Source organism: Mus pahari, chromosome 5, assembly GCF_900095145.1.
Source record: "Mus pahari chromosome 5, PAHARI_EIJ_v1.1, whole genome shotgun sequence".
NCBI lineage: Eukaryota > Metazoa > Chordata > Mammalia > Rodentia > Muridae > Mus > Mus pahari.
This window is the reverse complement of record NC_034594.1, coordinates 45,663,421-45,681,788: the sequence shown is the minus strand read 5'-3', so window position 1 is coordinate 45,681,788 and position 18,368 is coordinate 45,663,421. Positions and strand designations below refer to the sequence as shown.

The 18,368-nt window shown below is 36.7% G+C and overlaps 1 protein-coding gene across 10 annotated transcripts in view; it reads left to right on the top strand.

The window, feature by feature from the left end:
- The window catches only part of Kansl1l (KAT8 regulatory NSL complex subunit 1 like), a 99,164-nt gene that overhangs the window by 44,819 nt on the left and 35,977 nt on the right, over nucleotides 1-18,368 (top strand). For 7 of the 10 annotated variants that reach the window (XM_021198334.2, XM_021198333.1, XM_029538356.1 and 4 more), the window contains 3 exons: nucleotides 2,065-2,262; nucleotides 2,668-2,789; nucleotides 13,232-13,436. In XM_021198334.2, coding sequence (XP_021053993.1) covers nucleotides 2,065-2,262; nucleotides 2,668-2,789; nucleotides 13,232-13,436 — 525 coding nt within the window. The remainder of the gene's footprint in view (nucleotides 1-2,064; nucleotides 2,263-2,667; nucleotides 2,790-13,231; nucleotides 13,437-18,368) is intronic. The other 3 variants (XM_029538358.1, XM_021198332.1, XM_029538357.1) reach the window with 2 other exon arrangements.

The following is an 18,368-nucleotide window of genomic DNA, read 5'->3' as shown; positions in this document are numbered from 1 at the left end:
TTTGAGATTTAATTCATGTGGCTCAGTATATGGTCTGAAATGTACAATGTATATGGTGCTGTTGAATAGTTCTATGTATGTCTGCTAAATCCATTTAGTTCCTTGTATTATGTGCTGTGTTTATTTACTTGTCTTGTGAGTTATTACTGTGGAACTACTTCTTTACTTCTATTGGGTTGTCCTTTGTCTATTTTGATGGTCAATTACTATCTGTAAAAATGCTCATGACTATTAATGTCTCTTCTGTCTGGGTTTAGTATAGCCACCTTGTTCTTTATGGTTGCTATTAGCATGGAATATGTTTTTCAATCAATTTCAGGTTTATTACATCATTGGATTAAGACTAAACAGGTTCACATTGATACATGTTTTCATCCACTTCTGCTAATCACTGACTTATGATTGAACGATATAATCCATTTATAATCAAAGTAATTAATTAAAGGATTTACTTTGGACTTCTTGCTGTTTGTTTTCTGAATGTTGTAAAACTTTTCTTTGAAACTCATTTCTTGCACTATTGCCCTCTATCTACCTATCTATCTATCTAAATTGTGTTTTTTACTTCATTTTATTCTGGGACTAAGCTTCACTATGAAACACTGGCTGGTCTGGAAGTTGATATGTAGATCAGGTTGGCCTTGAATTTACAGACATTCTCCTACATCTGTCTCCCAAGTATTGTGCGTTAAAGATTTGCAGCAGCACCTTGCCTGGATTTACATTAAATATAGATGTATGTGTTGAAATACATCTATACTTCTCTCTCTTTTGTGTATATACTATAGTTATTTTCTTTGTGGTTATTACTTGAGATTGCCTCTAACTTTACAAAATTTCTGCATTCTAATTTGAATTTATAATAGTACAACTTTAACAGCATATAAAAATTCTCATCCAAAATCCAAGGTTTTATGCAACAAAACAAAATTAATAATTCTTTTAAATACTTATCTCTTAAATAACAATAGAAGACAATGGTGGGATCACAAACCATTGCTGTGTGTAGTACTGCTTGCTTTTATATTACAGTTCTCATATATTTGTTCTTGTGTGCTTTTTATTTCCAATATTTCTTTTCTCAAAAATATCAATTATTGTGCTGATTTTCTCCTCTACTCTGTTGATTTTCACCTGACCTTTTTTTATGTTATCTTTTCTCTGTAGGCAATATTGATTTCCTTACTTCATGTATCTTTTTTGAGTCCTCTTTGAGGTCATTGATCATTTTTAGGTCTTAATCTAAGGCTTTATCTTTTTTAGGTTTGAATTTAGTAGATTTAGTAGTTACTATTGTTTTGGAGTTGTTATATTAGGTTTTGGTTTGTCTTTTGATTCTCACTATTGCTTTCGATAGCTCTCTAGTTTGGAGGTATCTTTTTGGTTATTTGAATACTCCTCTGCATTCAGTCCCCAGCTCTACTGTTTGATGTGCCCCCTCCTCCCTTTTTTCCTTTTTCCTTTCCTCTGCAGGTGGGTAGGTGAAACTGTGTATGGCTCCTCTTTCTTTTTTTCAGTCTATCACTTGTTTCTCTGCTGTTATTTTCAGATGCTCTATCACGTTTTTGGTGGATTTCCAAAGCTCTTTTCCTTCTTTTCTCTTTGGATTAAGGCCTTATTTATTTATTTACTTACTTATATATATTTTTAATCTTGGCACTATTCTGTAACTATGACATAGACACATAGAGGCAGTTTCCAGTCTACTATCTTTCCTTAGAGGTCTAGTCACAAAGGGTATAAAATATACTGTTTTTTAAAATTTTTCATTTGTGTGTGTGTGCATGTGCATACCACACACATAGGCCATCACAGTCTGTTGGATGCCCCGGAGCTGGAGTTATGGAGTTGTAGACTGCCCATGGTTGGAGACTGCCTGACAGGTGCTGGGATCACACTAGTTCCTCTGAAAGAATAAATAGCACACACTTTTACTGCTGAGCCATCTCTTCCACCCCAATCAGCCAGCTTTTTAAGACATATAAACTATATTTTCAATTCTTCGTCTTATGTTTCCTATGAGGATAGTAGAATGTGATCACTTTACTGTTTTTTACCCCCTAGGGGATAGTGATCTTAGAAGAATGTCAGCTTCCAAAAGACATTTTGAAAAAACAAATACAGTTTTCAAACCAAGCAGTTTCATTAAACACCTCAGTGAATTCTCAGGTTCCCCAGAGGAGTGAAGAGCCTTTACCAGAACATGATTTTGAGATGTCACCAAGCAGCCCTACACTACTTCTTCGAAACATAGAGAAACAGGTAACTAGAGTTGTTGCTTTATGAAATAACTTTAGATACATTTTTGCTTCTTAAACTGCTTGGCAAGGTTTAGATATCAAATGTTCCTCTAAAAGTCACATGTATTCAGCATTAGTCCGTAGGCCATAATCCCAGTCCTTGAGAGGTGATTGGATCATTTAGATCCTGAGCAGATAAACCCATTGATGTGTAATTTGGTCATAAGGTGAGGTCTTGATGGAGAAAGTAGGCCAATGGGAACACATTTTTAAAAAACAAACACTATGACTAAATAGGCGTCATTTTAGTGATGTGAGAATTCTTCAGTATGTGTAAATCAATAAATACTATATAAGTATTCTCAGGACAGAATTCAGGATCTTCATGATGCTTAGCTATACTAAAGTGTTAACTGTTTCTTTGTAGAGTGCACAGTTGACTGAGATCATTAACAGTTTGATTGCCCCTCTCAACTTGTCTCCAACTTCATCACCCCTCTCTTCCAAATCCTGTAGCCACAAATGTCTGGCTAATGGCATTTCCAGAAGGTAGGTGTCACTTGAGTAGTTTGGGTTCTGAATTTGGCTTATTTTATTTTGATTTTGTTGATCAATACCTAATATAACCATTTTTCTTCTACATTAAGGACTACATTAGTACAATCAGTGTGGATCATAGGTACAGTTTTAGACAAAAAAGTTCATGGAATTAATGCAGTTATAAAAGCTTTCCATGAGGAGTTGCATTTCTAGGAATGTTAATGTTTCTGAAGCTCATGCCATGGATAGTATTAGGTCTGCAAGTACTGCCTTGTTACCATGATTTCATACCGTGGATAGTACTAGCTCTGCAAGTACTGCCTTGTTACCATGATTTCATACCATGGATAGTATTAGCTCTGCAAGTACTGCCTTGTTACCATGATTTCTGTTTGGTATAGTTTTTCCCTTGGTCTCCAGTTCATTTTATCTTAAAAAGACCTTAGATCTAGAGGTGGGCACAGAAGATTGGCATATATCACCATAATTTTATATTGATTTTTATATTAATAATCATTAGTTATATTAAATTTCCAATATAGCAATGTAGAATATGCATATCCCAATGAAAATCATAATTAAATAGCCATTCCATTCTCAAATGACATTGACCTTAAGTAAAAAATTTTCTTTAATTTTTCTGATTATATTGAAATCATGGTTTAAAATATCTCTCCAGTTTTCTTTATGCTGTCATTTATCCCTGGTTCTATCATTAAACTAGTTTTCCACTGGTTTTACTTAATTTTTGAGTGTCATCCTTTGTATCATTGAGACTTAATTGGAATGTAAGACTTGCTGGTTGGAATGGGCAGCTATGATAGTCTCAGTTACAAGAATCCTGGTTTGGGGAGTCACAGTGAAAGTCAATTACAAGTTGACTCATAAAATGATGAATGAATATTGTTTTCAGGCTAATATATTTTCTATGTCTTTTTGCTTATCTAAACTATGCTTATTGCCATGACCATATTACTGTAGTATGTATGTGTGTGTATATACATATATATATATATAAAATGTATATATGTTTCACATATAATCTATAGATATTTGATGATAATATGGCAATAGTATATAATTATGCACTGGTATATAATCTTGAACAAAACTGGATCTGGGCTCTGATCTTGTGGTAGAGTAGATTCCAGTTGAAGAAATCAATGATGCCATCATAATCATTCAGATAAATACATAATTTTAAAGGCAGATAAAATGTTCTAAAGAAAAATTTGAGTGCTAAAAATGTCATTTTTGAGCCACTAAGGCATGGTAGCTCATGCCTACAATCCTAGTACTTGGGAGGCTGAGTCAAGAGGTTTGTAATTTAAGGCCGAATGACATATAGTGATATCCTGTCTTAAGACAAACAGGCTGGTGAGATGGCTTAGTGGGCAAGAACACAAACTGCTCTTACATAGGATCTGAAGTTGGTTCCCAGCATCCAAGCAAAATGGCTCTCAACATCCTGTAATTGCAGTTCCACAGACTATGATAGTCTCTTCTAGACTCCACAGGCACCTATACTAATGTGTTCACATACACTCACAAGATATATACACACATATATAACACAAAAGTAAAAATAAGACCAAAATCAAACCCAAAACTTAGAAAGTTCAGCTAATCCCAGTTTAGCTAACTGACAGCATCATAACCTTGCATATTTTTTCTGTATTACTGGAAGAGAATGGTCAAAATAAACACAGGAATGCATTTCTTTCATCCTACTCACCTGCAAAGCTGGTGCAGCAGCATTGCAAAGAGCTGGAGAATGTGGGTCAGTTATAGTACATTTGCTTAGCATATATGAAACTCTACATTCAGTCACTACTAAAAGAAAATACATGGGAACAGTCAAGTTATTTCATGAGTGGTCATGAATATCAGCTGACTATTGTGATTTGTTAATGTTTTTACATATGTATTTTTTCGCGTTGTTTTGGATTTTATATAAGCTTCAAAATAGTAGGATTTCTTTGGTTTGTCTTGTTAAATTGTGTTTTTTTTTTGTTTTAGTTTGAACACCTGGATCAGCAAATCACATATTATGAATGGGAATGAATACTGAATGTATGAAATATGTTGGTCATCTTTCAGTCAGTATAGGAAAAATACCCGAGATGATCAACTTTGAACTAGGATCCATTTATCCTGGCTTGCAGTTTGAGGTTCACAGTCAGTTGGAGGCTGGGAGTGAGAAAGCACAGCATGGCAAGCATATTTGGTAGAACAAAGCAGCCCTCTCAGCAGGAACCAGGGAGCAGAAAGGAAGACACAGAGTCTGGGCTCTTGAGAACCCTTCTTAAGGTCATACCTCTTATGACTCAAGAACTTCTCTATCTTCCTGCTAAAGATTCTACCTCCTTCCTTAATGCCAGCCTGTTTACCGACTCTTAGTATGTAGACATTTGGTAGACTCAGGACCTAAACCATGCCAATATGCTTTGCACTTTCTTGCAGATAATTGACGTTCTTAAAAAAAATGTTGGGGGTAGGCTGGGGATGTACCTCAGTTGATACAGTGCTAGGCTGCAAGAGGCTCTAGGTTCCAATCCCAGTATGATATAAACTGGATGTGGAGGTCCACATTTCTAATTGTAGCAATGAGATAGTTGGGGCAGGAGGATCAGGGTTATGATGTTCCTCTGGGATGTAATAGATCTTGTATCAAAAAATGAAAATAAAAGACAGATTGTACTTATTTCAATTCTGAAATAGTCACATCAGTACCCTGTTGCTCTCATGCCTGTCTCCTTCAGTTTTGCTTCTCATCTAACATGCCCCTGGATTAGATCATACAAAAAGTGATAGTGGAGAGATGCTCAGCAGTTTCCAGAGCTTGCTGCCCTATCATGCGGACTAGGTTTCCTGATCCTAACACTAGCTCAAAAAAATCTGACTCAAGAGATCTTTTTCTTCTCTCCATAAGCATTCAAACACATATGTATACACACATATATATGTACACCTCAAAAGAAAAATCTCAAAGAAAACAAGAAATTCAAAGCAAAAGAAATATCTGTATTGTAGTAAGGAAAATTCTAAAGGAAGAGAATGCTTCTCAAAGGAATTTGAGTAAGCAAGAAGGCCTACAAACATTGAAACCTTCTTTGGTTCAATGAGGTGAGGCCTTTTGTGAGTTTCAGCTGCATTCTATGTAGCTGAAATGATATACAAGGAATCGCACACGTAAAATATTTCTCTCATGGTGTACGCATTCTAGCTTTACATTATTTCATAATTTTACATATTTTGGAAGAATTTTAAAATTTAAAAGTTTATCCATTCTTTAAGATAACTTTTGGGGGTCATAGAAAACTTAGTATTTTAGATCATTTTTATAAGTACTTGATGACCTTTTCTCATATTGCCTTCAAAATCACTGTTATTTTGGGGGGAACTTATCTGTACATGTGTTATTGATTCCTAACTCATTTATTATTTAAGGGCACCATCTGAGAGTAGTATAATTGTAATTAATTTTTTTACCTTTATTAATCATGGCACTAAGAACCAAATATAAGTATGATTAAGTCTTCAAAAATATTGAGGATTACATTCTGTCAATGAGGTGGTTATACGTTTTTAGAACTGTTATTCTGAAATGAACATACAATGCTCTAAAGACATCCTTGGGTATTATCTCTGAGAAAGTAAATTTCTATTTGAAACAAGGTCTAAATTTTGTGGTTTATTTTTTGTCTTAATGAGATCCATAATGGGGTATGAAATTAAATTCTAGTGAATCATTGCCATACTATTTATTTTCATTAATGGTAATTATCTCATGTAAATGAAACCATTCCTTCTAAATGGGTGTCATAATTTAAAAACCAAGGTCTGTTGTCAAAATATCCACAACATAAAGGAATAATGTTACCATAAGGATGTTTCAGTAGTCATCTCCCAATTCCAAGAGTGTTGTTTGATAGCAGTGTTTTCCGAGTCAGTGCTTTCTGTATATGACAGTAATCATATTAGCTAGATGTATGATGCCAATGGGGAAATAAACCTTTCCTGCTGTGTTCTTAAAGAGTAGTGCCAGTAGGAGTTATTTTCATTTGTAAAATGGCTCCTTTTACATCTCTAATGATGTAAATGTAAAACATAATCTTATCCCAGGGAAGTTATTGGTATACTATTAAAATTATGTTTAGAAAATATGTAATTATATAAGAACAGCTTTGTTTTGTACTATTAACTGGCAAAATGAGAATACAAAATGTATTATATAGTCATTTCTTAGAAAAAATATTTCAGGGATATACAGTAAAATGTTAATGAAAACAGTACTTCATCTTAGTAGGCAGGGTTTGAAGTGATTTCTCTTTTATTTATATGTGGTGGTACATGTGTGGGTACCCATGTGTGCATGTGCCCAGTATGCCTATAAATGTCAGAGAACTCTAGGGGTTGGACTTCCAGTACCTCTCACCTTTTGAGAAAGGAATCTTTACCAAGTAGACCTAGCTTGCAAGGACAGGCCTGTCTATTGTCATGCTATTGCTGGGCTTACAGGTATATAGTCGTTCCAAACTCCTCACATGGTTTCTGAGCAATCCAAAATCCTGTTCTAATGCTTGTGAAGCTGCCTCCTATTTCCTTAACTCCTCCCCACTTTTTATTTTTGTGAATGTTAACAAAGTTTCAAAAGATAGAAAACCCTAGGTTTTTCTGAGCACAGATAAGGAATAATGTTTGACTGGCAATCACTGGCTTTCTGTATTTTGGGTTTTTGTTTTGCTGCCATGCTTTTAAGATTTTTTTTTTTTTTTTTAAATTACCTTCAGTTGTTATCCCCCTCCTGGTCCACTCTCTGACAGTTCCTCTTCCCATTCCTCCTCCCCCATCTCCAAGAGATTGTTCCCCCCCCCTCCCACCCCCCCACTGTCTCTATCCCACCTTGTCAGGCCTCCCCACTCCTTGGGGCCTCAAATCTCACTAGGGTTAGGTGCATCTTCTCTCACTGAGGCCAAAGCAGGCAATCCTTTGCTGTATGTTTTGGGGGGCAGGAGGAGCTTGTACCAGTTAGTGTATGCTGCCTGGTTGGTGGCTTAGTGTCTGAGAGATCTCGGGTCCAGGTTAGTTAAGACTGTTGGTCTTCCTATGGGGTTGCCCTCCTCAATTTCTTCCAGCCTTTCCCTAATTCAACCACATGGGTCCCTGACTTCAGTCCATTGGTTGGGTATAAATACCTGCTTCTGTCTCAGCTGCTTGTTGGGGCTCTCGGAGGGCAGCCATGCTAGGCCTGTTTTTGAGCACATGATAGCATCAGTAATAGTGTCAGACCTTGGAGCCATCTCTTGAGGTGGATCCCAATTTGGGTCCACCTTTTCCCTCAGTCTCTTCTCCATTTTTGTCCCTGCAGTTTTAAACAGGAACAGTTCTAGGTCAGAGTTTTTGACTATGTGATGGCAACCCCATCCATCCACCTGATGCTTTGTCTTTTTATTAGACGTGGACTCTACAAGTTTCCTCTGCTCACTGTTGGGCATTTAAGTTCTCTCCCTTTGAGTACTGAGTGTATCTCACCTACCAGGTCTCTGGTTCATTCTAGAGGGTCCCCCCACTTCCCACGCTTGCATATTTTCATTCACTCTGCTAGTCCTCGGGGCTTCACTCCTGTTACCCTCATCCCAATACCTGATCTTGTTCTTTTCCCTTCCCCCTTCCCTCTCCCACCCAGATACTTTTCCCACTCTGCTCCCCACAATTGCTTTCTTCTTCCTCCCAAGAGAAATTGAGGCATCCTCACTTGGGCTCTTCTCTGTGTTAATCTTGAGTTCTGTGGATTGTATCCTGGGTATTTTGTACTTTTTTTTTTTTTTTTTTTGGCAAATATCCACTTATTAGTGAGTAGATGTCATTCATATCCTTTTGGATCTGAGTTACCTCACTCAAGATATTTTCTAGTTCCATCCATTTGCTTGCAAAACTCATGATTAGCTGAGTATTATTTTGTTGTGTAAATGGACATTTTCTGTATCCATTCTTCCATTGTGGGACATCTGGGTTGTTTCCAGCTTCTGGCTATATGCCCAAGAATGGTATAGCTGGGCCTTCAGGTAGATCTATTTCCAGTTTTCTGAGGAAGTTCCAGATTGATTTCCAGAATGGTTATACTAGCTTGCAATTCAACTAGCAGTGGAGGACTGTTCCTTTCCCCACATTCTCACCAGCATGTACTGTTACCTGAGTTTTTGATCTTATTTGCATTTCCCTGATTGCTAGGGATCTGAACATTTCTTTTAAGTGCTTCTCGGCCATTCGAGAGTCCTCTGTTGTGAATTCTACACCTCATTTTTTTATTTTTTTTTAAGGTTAACTTCTTGAGCTCCTTATATATTTTGGGTATTAGCCCTCTTTTGCATGTGGGGTTAGTGAAGATTTTTTTTTCTAATGTATAGGTTGCTGATTTGTCCAATGGACTATGTCCTTTGCCTTATAGAAGCTTTCCAGTTTCATTAAGTTCCATCCATCTTTGAGCCTGAGCCATTGGAGTTTTGTCTTGGAAACTGCCCCACCCTGTGCCAATGAGTTCAAGGCTCTCTCCAACTTTCTCATTTAATCAATTCAGTGTATAAAGCTCAAGTCCAAGTAGATTAAGATATGCTCTTTAGGCAGGCAATGTAGTACATATTTGTCATCCCCAACCTTGGGGGATAGTAAGTTTGAGGCTAGTTTTGGGTTATATGCTAAAAGCTTTTCTCAAAAACAACTACAAAAAGAAATAAAAAGTCTTATTTTAATATATTTAATATATTTTAATATCCAGAGGGAAATAATTCTATATCAGTTTCTTTTTTTCTCCATGGAACATAGAAAGCTTCCTACTTCTAGGCTTAATTATCCCAATATTTTGCTAACTCATCTAAGTTATTTCTGACATGATTGTTCACTTCAGAAATATTTTAAAAACAAATTTTGGAGGCCACTATTTTAACACTAAACAGTTGTGTATATTTTGTGATGTTTTTTATCATATTTTGTTACCTTGGTCTTGAGTTTATCTGTGAGTTTCATATTATGCACTCAAGTGCTGTTCATCTCTCTCCCCTCGTATCTACCCTCTGCCCTTGCAAACCTCCTCTCCATAATAAAAGACACATATATAAACAAAATTAAGCAAAATAACACAAAGCATAGAAAAGATCTTGTGGAAACTGTAGTGTTAAAGCATGTCCCACAGTATCCCTCTGTCCAAACATCTTCCCTTTCAAACTCTGTGTAATGGGTCAATGCTTTAGTTCTAGGTGTCTGGCTTCTGCCCTGACGGTGCAGGAAAGGGACAGCTGGGACACTGACCAGCTACCACCCAGGCTCAGGCTTTGAGTTGGCCAGCTCTAAAATCTACATTATCTGTAAACATCTGGGGCACATGAAAGGGCTGATCCTGTAGATCCAGAGCTTCAGGATCTCCATGATACTGGGCAACAGCAGCATAACTGGGAGGAGTCCTGGTAAGGGGTCAAGATAAGATAATCTTTTAATGATTCATTTCTCAAGATATTAAGTCTCCTAAGTCAATTTTTCATTAAAAGACTATAGTTTAAATATTTATTTTGTACTGTTTCTTAAACATTCTAAGCAAGTGCTGTAAATACTGATCTATATTCTAGGCTCTTCCTCCTCCCCCTTTTCAGTTTTCAAGACAGGGTCTCTGTGTAGCCCTGGCTGTCCTGGAACGCACTCTAGAGAGCAGGCTGGCCTCCAACTCAGAGAATGTGCCTTAGCCTCCCAAGTGTGGAATTAAATATGTACAGCACCACTTTTTTTTTTTTTTTTTTTAACTTCTGGAACTAGATCAAGTGTTTGACAGTCTTTACATCTCAATTATTAACTAGTTAAAAGCCATGTTTTATTTGGCTTTATACTAAAAAGCAAAACAACAAACAAACAAACAAGCAAAATCATAATTTGTGCTCCTGGCACTTTATACTTTTTACCTTTTAAGCTAGGGTCTGATTAAGTTGCCCAGGCTGGATTTCAACCAGGCAGGCCTGAACTTACAGTTTGATTCACTGCCATGGTGTCTTGAGTAGCTAGCATTAGTGACCTGTGTCACTTGGACTGGCAAAAGACTTTAGGTGACAGCTTAATTTCCAATTGCTATAAACATCAGTGAGATATTTGTTTAATGCATTACAGTTACTGTCTTCCCTGTTTAAGTCTTGATTTTGTTCTCATTGACATAGACTCTCCAATCTTCTTTGTTTCCCATTGCTTGTACCAACATTCTTGAATGTTTTGTTTCATTCACTCTAGAAGAATATTTTTACAGTAGCTGTACTATAATTTAAAAGTAATAATACTATTGTAGAAAACAGTATCTTTTGTGTGGGTAGTGTGTGGGTATCAATGTATTGGGGTGTGATAGATGTCCTTGTTGTTTTATGTTCATGCATGTTGCGTTGGGGGTGTCTTCCTCGAGCACTCTTCATGAAGCTGAAGTGAATCCATTCTGCTGAGTTCTAGATTCCATCCAAGCCTGTCCCTAGCCCCACTATTGAGGTTATGCATAAAACACAGGGGCACAGCACTACTGTGCTTGGGTTTTACAAGGGTGCTAGGGATCCAAACTCAGGTTCTTGTACTTCCACAACAGGTGTTTTACAGACTGAGCTATCTCTCTAGCTCATAGAAGAACCATCACTTGTATTTACCTGCAAATACCAATAGTTCTTAAGCCAAATAGTATTATTTAGAACTTATAGATTGACTACGAGCATCACATATAGTCTATCGTTACTTCCAAATGGAGGTTACAGATATATCGGAGATAAAGGAACCAGATGGAGACCTGTATTCAGTGTTTCTAGGTGCTTGTCAACATTAATGAAACAACAAGAAATTTGGAGCAAGTTTGTTATAAGGCTGAGTTACATGGTACAGCAGTAATAACTGGTTTCTGAGAAAGAAGTATATCTTAAATCCCCAGTAGCTCCTTCTATGCCCAAACTTAAAATTAATAGAAGAGTATTGGTGAGTTAAGGTAGCAGAAAGGGAGCAATTCAAGGAAGGTGTGTGTGTGTGTGTGTGTCTGTGTGTGTGTCTGTGTGCCCATCCTGGCATAGGGTTAACTCAGCTTTTCTGCCCTTTGTGGGATTCTTCAATGGTATTGTGTCAGATACATGCTAGAAGCAAGCAATTTTGCAAGGCTAATGATATAGAGATACCATTATAATGAAGCAAAGTATAGTCTGCAGTTGTGCCAGCAGTTTTTGAGTGGTCACAGAATGCTCTGCCATAATCCACTACAACTGTGTCACCCTTTAGCTAGCAGGCAGTTTGTCACTTTGAGTCTACCTAGCCCATCTCCAATTCACTTGTTATTGTTAGACTATTCAATCACTTGTGCTGATCTGCATAAATCAAGTTGGAATTGGAACCTGTTGTGTGTGAAAAACTTACTTTATATCAGTAAATATTTTATTATATATTCTATGGTAATGTATTATTATAATATGTACTATACAATGTAAATGAAGTCAGATGTGTCCACATAAAATAACTCTCCAAAATTCCTAACATCCAGAAACAGATTTAGGTTGCCTTCAATGATATAGAAACAATAGAAACTGTAAAAACAATTTCACAAACATCAAGGAACCTTTACCATATACAGGTTTGGAGACTCAGGTAGGCTAGTCACAGCAACACAGGGGCGGCTGGTAGCGATTCAGGGGCTGTCCCTTGACATTTTTTCCCCCCATTGGTGGAACCCATTGGTCTGGCAATAACTTAGTAACTACTAAGGTTTTTACTGCTATTCAAAATAAAACCAGATCAGATTTAGAGATGGGTAACAAATAGCTATTAAGGGACTAAAGATACCCTACGATAATTCTCAATTATGATAACATAATTTTGAATTTGTAACCTGTCACTCAGTTGGTAAAATTTCCAGGAACTTCAATTCACAAATATTAAATATGTTAAAGTTCATATAAAGTATAATTATAAAACCATATTTTCCATGTACAGCTTCTTTCATTATAGTTGGTATGTCTGGATGTAGCTGTATGAGAATTCACTAAGATTTGGTATGCAGTAAATTTGCTTAGTTAAGAGAAATGAAAGGTGCAAGGATGAGTCCTTGTACTTTTAAGCCTTTGGTTTTGATGTACTTCACTGACATGCAAAAAGAAATTGGCATAAATTGTTAAAAGTGTGTTGGATGTGAATTAATGACTTATAAGGAACATTAATTTTATACTAAGCAAAGTTTCAGCTTTGAAGATGTGTATTTTGCAGCAGAAAATTCAGATTATTTCTATATTTTTACTATGTAATTCTCCAGTAATGTCAATTATTTTACTTATTGTTATAGTAAAATTGGCTAAAACTGAATCCTCTTGTATCATAATAAACCATAAAATTTACATTTAGCTTTCTGTGCTTTTGTTCATTTATTTTACCCCAATCTCCAATTATTTCATACATTTCAGTGCTTCAGAGAATTTAGATGAGCTCTCTTCCTCCAGTAGCTGGTTACTTAATCAGAAGCACAGTAAGAAAAGGAGAAAAGACAGGACAAGATTGAAATCTCCATCCTTGGCTATCATGAGTACAGCTGCCCGAACAAGGCCCCTTCAAAGTTTCCATAAGAGAAAACTCTACAGATTGAGTCCCACTTTTTACTGGACTCCTGAGGTAAGGCTGCATTTGGGAAATCATGAAGAAAGATTTCACTACAAGTATTTTTTTGAGTACAACTGGATGTGAGTTATACATAGATACTTAGAATAATTACATACAGAGATACAGTTTATAAATTAGATAATAACATACTGATAATAAAATTGGGATTTAATTTTTTTTAAAACAAAGAAGTATTCTGAAATTTCTCTTATTTTGTCTTTTAAAGAAATAATTGTTGTTTTCTTTGTTGGAGATTTAACATGGCTCCCTGCATGCTAAACCTGCACTCTATACTGAGCTATAAACTGTACGCCTGGTTTCAAAACAAAAAGAAAACAAACCCCCCAAAACAAATGTAGGTTGATGTTTTGTCATTAAATTATAGTATGTTGCTGTTTTGTAAGTAAATTAAACTAACTTTTTAAGAAAATTAAATGTCAAGATGATTTCTAAAATATACAGGTAATACTAAAATGTTCTACATATTTGTCTTAGAAATATTTGCTCAGGTGAATAAAAGTATAAGATTAGCGTGGATTACCAGAACCATAGAAACATTAGAAGAAAATATGGAGTCCTGTTAAGAGTATTCAGGAGCTAGCTGAATAAATTTCTTCTGGCCATATATGGGAATATTAGAGTATGGCCATATAGGAATATTTGCATATCAAAATCCATAATTTCTCCTACCCTTCTTTCTTGCTGCTTTTTTGTTTGCTTCCCAGCTTCCTTCCCTTCTGAAACAGTGTCTTCTGTATACCATGTTGGCCTTAACTTACTGTGTTAGCAAACCAAGCATGATCTTGAACTGATCCTCCTGTTTTCATATCTAGAGTGCCTGGATTATGAGTATGCTGGGAGTTGAACCCAAGTTTTATGAATGCTATATGAGTGTTTGGTAAGCATTTGCAAAGCCCTGAGGTTTGAGGCTCAGGATTTCATAAAACTGGGCATATTGGCACATACCTGCAATCTCAACATTTGGGAGGTAGAGGCAAGAGATGAAAAGTTCAAGGTCATCCTGGGCCACACAGTGAGCTCCAAGCTATCGTGGCCTAGATCAGACAATGCCTCACAGCAAAACACCCCAAGACAACACAAAACAAAAAGCACATGCATCATGAATTCCCACTGATGACACATAGTAAATATAGACTGGCAGGTAGATAGGACAGGGAGTTAAATACAGAATGGATGATAAAGTAAAGAATGACTGGCAAGAATAGAGAGTGGTTGATAATCCTGGGGTTAGGATTGAAGGCACTGTAGGATATCTGCATAGACTTAAAAGTACAACAACCATTCCTACCTGTTGTCAGAGGTTTATAATTTTATTTTTGACAATCAGAAAATATTTCACCCAAGTTATCAAAGCCAGCTGCAGGGATGTATAACTCTAACTTAAACATGAGTATTGATTAGACAAACTAAGAAACAACTGGCTTGGTATACTTAAAAGTTTTTAATGTCATATCATGAAGAATTGTTCTTGATTGTGATATTGAGAAATATAACTAATATGTGATCCAGAGTAGAATATTGTCAGCAGGACAATATTCTTGGAACAATGAGAAAACTGAAATATGGTTGATAGATTATATAAAGATACTCATCAGGTTGGAGATGTAGCTCAATGGTAGAGCATCTGCCTTCGACCCAACACTACATTCTGGCTTCATTCCCAGCACTGCATCAAACAAACAAAAAGTCAGTGTTGGATTTTCTGAATGTGATGGCTATTTTCTTGTTAAGTAAGAAACCAACATACTCTAGGAAACATCCACTGAAATTTCAAAGGGTAGTAGATAACAAGTTAACTCCTGTGCATCTAGGATGGTATCAGTTCTGTGTCATCCTTTGGAGAATAGAGGGTACAAATCTGTAAGTACATTTCTATCCTGGCTGATACAAGGCAATGCACTGAGAAGGAACTATGGAATGAAGAGGGCTAAGAGCTCTTCTTTAGTCAACAGGATGTAGGAAGTACTCAGCTAATCATCTAAATATTAAAAGGCATTTTCAGGACTTATGGTTTCATTCCGGTATAAAAAGAAAGCAGCCAGTATCACTTCTGTCTTCAGACTGAAACAGTGGGCAACTTAAAACCTAGTTCCTTTTCAGGGACCTATCAGAGGTGTGAGATTATCAGGCTAAGTGCTACCCTGAACTATTGAGAGACCGGCAAATCAAGAGTCACAGCCAAATTCAGACACAGAAGTCATATGGTACATTAGTAATGCACACTAATAATGGTACACAGTCTTGAGTGAACCTCCATTCCTGCATGGACTCGGCTACTTTAAAGCTTCAAGATGAGAAGGGATGGCTCTAGCAGGTAAGGAGGAAGACAATGTGAAATAGGCTTCGTCATTATCTGTAACAAGGATTCTCCAGGGGAAAGAGAACTTCTTTCCTATTTTTATTACTAGTAATCTTTCACTGAAGACAAGTGGGTGTGTTTGTGTGTAAATAGGAAACATTGGTTAAATTCATAGCTTAAGGATGTAAGCTTTTAGTGTAAAGATACACTAAACTTTAGATGAGAATTAATCAGAAGATTAAGAATACTTCCTTTTTCACACGCTTTACTGCTAAGCTAAAGGAACTCTAGTACAAGAAAAGGTATGGCTTTTGACTGAGGAGGAATCTGAAGGGATCCAGAAGTGAAACAGGAGGTGGAAGACAGTGTAAGTTAAAAAGACAACCCACAAGTATCTAAGCAGGGAGAATACTGGCAGTTAAATTGCTTTTCTCTTTCTTAGCTGTTTATTTTTCTTGGTTTTGTTCCTCTTGGCCTGCTCTTTTGATTGCTTTTTCTTCCCTATGTTGTAGCTTTCATGCCTTTACTATTTTCTTTTCTAATTCTCTATCTTACACCTTTCCAAACTCACCAATTTTTCTACTTATTTTTAGTAGTAGCTTTGGCGTTATTAATAACTTAAACTTTCTTCTTTTGTAATTACAATCTGAGACCCTTTATAACCTTACTAAGGATGTTGGTTAAGTGGTAATTTGCATTTTAATATATTTTAATAGTTGTTTTGTTATTAATCTCTGCTTCCTCTCCTTTAAAGAGTATTACAGACTATAAGCCCAAGAGAAAACTACCCTCTCAAAAGTTATGAATAGGGAAAGAAAAGAAAAATACATATACATCTCAAGAGATGTCTATGTCACAATATAAAAATCCCAAGAAAATGAAAAAGTTAGCCGATAAGGCTCTTTAGCTAACTCTTCCATAAGTAAAACCAAAGATGCTGAAATAGTTCCAGTGTAAGACGAGAAATTCAAAAGCCTACTGTAGATATGACCAATGACTTCAGAGAGGAAAGTCTGAAAAAGCAGGTGACTGAAGTATGGATGTCAATTCAGGACCTAGATATAAAAAGTCTGCAACATGGATTAAAATTGCTGAACCTGAAATCACACAAGAAACCAACTAATAATAATAACAATAACAACAACAACAACAGCCACCACCACCAGTGGAAACTATCACACATGGAGTAGGTCAAAGAAGAAACAAACCAGGGATTAAAAACAAAGTCAAGAGTACATTTAGAGATTAGTTTACAAGTGAGATCAAAGCAAAGCAAAGCAAAACAGGATGCCTGTGACTTTGAAAAACCTAAATCTATGTTTAATAGAAGAGGTGAATTTGAAGTTGAAAGCATAACAAACCTTTCGAAATACAGAGTAACAGAAAACTTCTCAAACCCAGTGATACAGAGAAACAGGCACTGGAGGCACTAAGAATCCCTAACAATATGGCAAGAGTAGAAGCTCTCCATGTCAGATAAGAGTTAAATACAAACAACAGAACAAAGAAAGAATATTAAATACATGAGGAAGCTACATGAGGTGTCAAATAGCTATTGGTGAGTTTGTAGTCCACGTGGAGGGTATCACAGCAAGACTGTCTAAAAGTGCAAACAGAAGGCCAAACACAACACAACAGCAGTCCGTGTACTTATAAAGGCGTTTCCATCCCAGGAACAATAGACCCCCTCTCACTAAATGCCTGAGAAGGTAGAAAAGCATGGCATGATGGCATGATCTCCTCCACACTTGCTATCTATCTCTATCTATCTATCTATCTATCTATCTATCTATCTATCTATCTATCTATCTATCTATCTATCTATCTATGAATGATTATGTTCTTTCTATTCCCAGTTGCAGGGATTTTATTAAAAAAATGTTGAACTTGGTCAAGGACTCCTTATCTATTGGAACAGTGAGACAATCATGGGATTTATGTCCCTTTGCATATGTATGTGTTATAGTTATTAATTTCTTATGTTAAATTATTCCTAATTCTCTGAAATGAAACCAACTTGTTTGTGGTATACTACACACACACACACACACACAGCATAACAAATGTATAGCCAAAAGTATACAAAAAGGGGAAAAGTAAAAGCATTTTTCCTAAAATCAAAAGCAAGACAAAGGTATTCACTATCCCCATTCTTGTATCATGGGAATTCTTATCTAGATCGTAAGAGTAAAGCATGAGAAAATAATATGCATACAAAAAAAAAAAGAAATATTCAATTAACCGTATGTGCAAATGTGTTGGGAACAAAATAAAATAAAGGGAGGCCCGGGGGGGGGCAGGGGATAAGTGGGGGAAGGAAAAGGTTGCCCACTCCCTGCCAGAGTTTCCCTATTCTCTGGTCAGTCAGGTGTTGGGAGACTGCCAGGCCCTTTCCACTTGGCCCCAGGTGGGCATTGCCACTGACCCACGTGGTGGTGGTGGTGGTGGTGGTGGGGAGAATGGGCAGCCCTGACCTGGGACCCCCCTGGAACTACCTTGCTATCACTCCATGGTTGCGGGAGCGAGGGACTAGGGGAAGAAGTTCCCAACATTGACCAGACTGCACAGAGTGACTGGAGAGAGGGGGAGAGAGGGGGAGAGAGGGGGAGAGAGAAGAGAGAGAA